Source organism: Amblyomma americanum, chromosome 1, assembly GCF_052857255.1.
Source record: "Amblyomma americanum isolate KBUSLIRL-KWMA chromosome 1, ASM5285725v1, whole genome shotgun sequence".
In the NCBI taxonomy this organism is placed as follows: domain Eukaryota; kingdom Metazoa; phylum Arthropoda; class Arachnida; order Ixodida; family Ixodidae; genus Amblyomma; species Amblyomma americanum.
Genome location: NC_135497.1, coordinates 501,572,658 through 501,576,905, shown reverse-complemented (window position 1 = coordinate 501,576,905; position 4,248 = coordinate 501,572,658). Strand labels below are relative to the sequence as shown.

General features: G+C 50.7%; 1 protein-coding gene across 1 annotated transcript; it reads right to left on the bottom strand.

The window, feature by feature from the left end:
• Window positions 1–208: 208 nt before the first annotated feature.
• Window positions 209–1,531, bottom strand: LOC144116128 (uncharacterized). The gene is made up of 3 exons (XM_077650822.1): window positions 716–1,531; window positions 450–597; window positions 209–381 (listed from the first exon to the last, which is right to left on the bottom strand). The coding sequence occupies exons 1-3, from the start codon at window positions 1,529–1,531 to the stop codon at window positions 209–211; spliced, it is 1,137 nt and encodes a 378-aa protein (XP_077506948.1).
• Between the last annotated feature and the right edge of the window lie 2,717 nt (window positions 1,532–4,248).

Below are 4,248 nucleotides of genomic sequence, written 5' to 3'. Positions count from 1 at the left end.
CCAAAGCCAGGGGAGCTTAACCAGAGACCGGCGTTCAATGGGGCCCGATGCAATCGTACCATATGAACAGCGCCCGGCGTTGCAGGCAAAGTTGAAACCCGAAGCACCACAGAGGCTAGGATCACCATGGGACAAACGTGACGCAGAAAAAAAAAAGATGGTGGGTTGGATGGTCAGGGACAGGATACGTACCATGAGACGGTGTCGACTACTGATAACCGGACGGGCCGGCGATAGCAGGAGCGCCAGACGCGTCCATGACCGCCATGGCGGTGGACGCGCCGTCCCCGGATAACGCGGCGGCAGGAGAGGCGGCGACCCCAGGTGGTATCGTCTGGTCATCGTATGGTATTAAACTAGATGGCGACGGCTTGATGTCTACTGCAAATGACTAGTTACGAGGCGGTGTCAGCAACAGGGCCGAGAAACTTGAGCAAAACTTTGTTTACCTTGACTCGTGGCAGAGATGTCTGAAAGCAATGAACGTTGAACAGTAACACGTGCAGAGTTGTAAAATGTGGACCCTGTGTGATGAGACTGCTGTGACTCGTCCCCTAGTGCTTGTGACGATGAGTCGACGTCCGGGAACTCTGGAACCTGACAACAAAAAAAGGTGCATCGTAAGAACTAAGAACATGTTTCGTAATCGTTACGCGAAAGACGGAGTCCACCGCAGAGACTTAAACGGGGAGCACAGCAGCAAGGGGCCACCTACGTTCTCAGTCGTCGCAGATTCTTCCATAACGTCCAATGGCTCCACATCGAAGTCTGCATCGTCGCCCTCCCCCACGTCGTCACCAATCGAGTCCTGAGTATGCTGAGAGATGCTGGCCTGAACACTTGAATTGTGTCGAGCGGCTGAAGGCACGGCAGTAGACGACCAGGACGCCACATTGGAAGCCCGACTCGAAGGAGACGCGGCGGGAAGGTCAGTCACGCGATCACTAGACATACTACCGTCGTCAATAATTTCGGGACTATCGGGCCCCTTGATACGCGTCGCCGGCGGAGCACCTTTAGATTCGCTCTTGTTGGAGTCGCTAGGAGAGCTCCGCCGAAGGCGACGGCTTCTCTTCCGTTTACTGAGCGGCAGAGATTCGGCACGCGGCGTACCCACGGGTCCGGCGTCCGCAGCACCGTCAACACTGGTCACGAGCCCACCATTCTTGTTCTCGTTGGTTCCCTCCGCGAGACCCTTGACCTTCAGAGTCTCGGCAGTCTTGAGGAGCGCCATGAGATCGTCCTGCGACACGTTTACCTCACCGCGGTACATGAACTCAACTATCGCCTTCAAGTCCATGTAGCGCATGTCATTCAGTATCACTATAGGGTGCTTGCAGGGATTCTCGGCAAAAAGTGCTTGAAAAAAGGGGCTGATGGCGGAGAGGACCATCTTGTGCGCCTTCAGCGATAGACCTTCGCACGCCAGCGTAACGTCCACCAGCGCTTCTTTAAACCACAGCTGCTCGAACGCGGCCAGCATGTTCGACTGGTGGGTCTTCCACTTCAGGCAGAACTGTTGCGATCCCATGTTGTTCCAGAGTGGTTGCCACGGCTGCAAAGCCAAAAAAATTGGTACATGCACCCGTATAAAAGCCATGCTGCACTAAAATCTGCGACGCGGAGCAAGCTTTAAAACTTTCTGAAAACACAAAATCATCAAATTCATTTCAAAATTGCAAAGGAAGCGGACCCAAACGCCAGTGTTGGTGTTAAAAATTATAAACCGAATCGTAAAAAAGTGGGCCTAATACTTTTGTCGCAAGTCCGTGCCTGCTGGGGATAATTCAAAATAGCGAACGCCAGGTTGCCAAGACGCCACGCCTGTCTTCCGCCATTGAGCTGGCCTCCCCACTTCCCTCATGCAAATGTGCATTTGAACGGCCATACTGGCTTCTGCAGAATATATTTCCACCGGGCAAGTTGACGTCAAAATTTTACACAGCCGCAAAACTCGCGCCTAAATACCTGAAACAATGAACCCCACCAATCTAGATATTGCCCAAAATCTTGTAACTGGCCAATCAAACGCGAACTCCGGAAGCCAGACGCGGCGAAGGGCACGGAACTTATTAAAAAGATGGAATGCTGCAAATTATCGATTAGAGCGTGACTAACCCAAATTTATTTGAATATTCGAAAATGCCGCTCAGGAAAGCTGACAACACGGCATTTACCCCACGGAACAGTTGCGACCAAGAGCGTCAGTCAACGGCCGGCACGAACGCAGTTCTCATGAAAGTGTCGTACAACTGAAAAAATACCTCACTGACACGAGAACGGTATTCTACTACGCGGAATTTGGTGAAAATAATTAGAAACGGCTGTCTATCTTCAAAAAACCAAGGCGTAAAACTATCAACGGCTTCCCGCAAAACAAAGTGCCCAACTGAAAAAAAAATCTCGCAAAAATGCAAAAAACCCATTTAAATGGACAAAAGTTGACTAAATCAATAATGATAATTATACTAAGGCAACATTTGTGAAAACTGGCTATGAACGCTGACCCAATAGGAATCGAAATTTAAGTCTAATATACATATACAACGAAGCGCTCGACTGAAAAAAAATGCCACAAAAACCCATCTCAAATGGACAAATAGTTGACTAAAGGAAGAGTGATAATTGCACTAAGAAAAATTCGTTAAAATTAGCTATGAACACGTTCCAAAAGGAATCAAACCTTTAAGCCTGACATACCTGTACAAGAATAGGCGTTCGCGTTGCAGCGGCCCACAGCAGATGCGGCCTCACGGCACGGCGTCTTGGAGTCTGCTGACGACGCAACGGCTGTCGCCGGCGGGAAGCAAGCAAACGCCAGTGAGTGGCGCCAGTAAGCCCCTCGGCCAATCAGCGTCCTCGACGTGCTGCCCTCTAATGACGGGAATCTTAATCAAGACTAACAAATTGGAGGGCGCTTAATAATAACATAATTGGTTTTTGGGGAAAGCAAATGGCGCAGTATCTGTCTCATATATCGTTGGACACCTGATCTGCGCCACAGGGGAAGGAATAAAGGAGGGAGTTCAAGAAGAAAGGAAGAAAGAGGGGCCATAGTGGAGAGCTCCGGAATAATTTACAACACCTGCAGATCTTTAACGTGCATTGACATCGCAAAGCACAAGGGCGCATTCGCGTTTTGCCTCCATAAAAACTCAGCCGCCGCGGTGGGGTTCGAACTTGGGAGCTTCGGATCAGTAGCCGAGCGCCCTAACCACTTAAGCTTCGTGTCTAAGAGAGACGCAACAGCGTGTGACAGCGCTGCCGAGGGGTACACGGAACGCCATCGCCCGTTCGGCGCGACGCGTGACCCGTTGGACGCCTGTCTCACATATCTCGGCGGGCACCGAAACAGGACGTTAGGGGAAGGAAAACGAAATCAACAATTGCTTTTAAGGAGAGTAAATGACGCTTGTCTCACATTTTTCGCTGGGCGCCCGGATCGCGCCGTAAGGGAAATAAAAATCCATCAATCAAGCAATCAATCAATGATCAATCAATCGCCCGATTAATCCGTGATACAATCAATTCATCAATCAATAAATCCTTAAGGCTGTCGCGTTAACATCCCTTCGCTTGCGGCGCCGTTCAGGGGTCCACCAAGATGCGCCTTTTTTCGCCCACTGCCTAAGACGCCGACGCCGACGACAACTTTTCTGCGACACGAGCTCCATAACGCTGTCGCGTTCAAATTTGGAGGACGCATAAGCTTCGGCTTCAAGAGAGACGTGACAGCGTGTTGCAGCGCTCCCAAAGAGGCCACGGAAGGCCAACGCCCGTTCGGCACGACGCGTGGCCTTTTGAACAATTTAAGCAAAAGACGCATGGCTCGCATATCTCGGTGGACACCTGAACCGGGCCGTAAGGGAAGGAAATTGAAATGAAAATTGGTTTTATGCAAAGGAAATGACAGCCTGTCTCAAAATTCTCGCTGGACACTCTTACCGCACCGTAAGGAAAGGAAAATCTCTTCCCTTACGGAGCTTTTAGGTGTCCAGCGAGATGTGCCATTTCTAGCTCACGGCCAAAGACGCCGACACCGGCGTTTCTGCGACACGAGCTCCTTAACGCTGTCGCGTTAATACGTCAGTCCCTTTAACGGGTACAGACGACGATGTTCCATCAAAGCTGCACTTCTCTCCCCGCATCCAGCGTCCTATTCAAGCGTCCATTGCCAGCAAGCCTTCGTTCATGTCCACAGTGCTTCGTTTATCAGATATGGCACATGGTGACAGTCCCATTTGCTCT

Bases quoted from the DNA above. Each gene is read 5' to 3' on its own strand.
- LOC144116128 (XM_077650822.1), bottom strand. From the start codon at position 1,531: ATGGGATCGCAACAGTTCTGCCTGAAGTGGAAGACCCACCAGTCGAAC. The intron at 598-715 runs GTAGGTGGCCCC...TTTTGTTGTCAG, and splicing joins AATCTGCGACGACTGAGAAC to GTTCCAGAGTTCCCGGACGT. The intron at 382-449 runs GTAAACAAAGTT...AGTCATTTGCAG, and splicing joins CATCTCTGCCACGAGTCAAG to TAGACATCAAGCCGTCGCCA.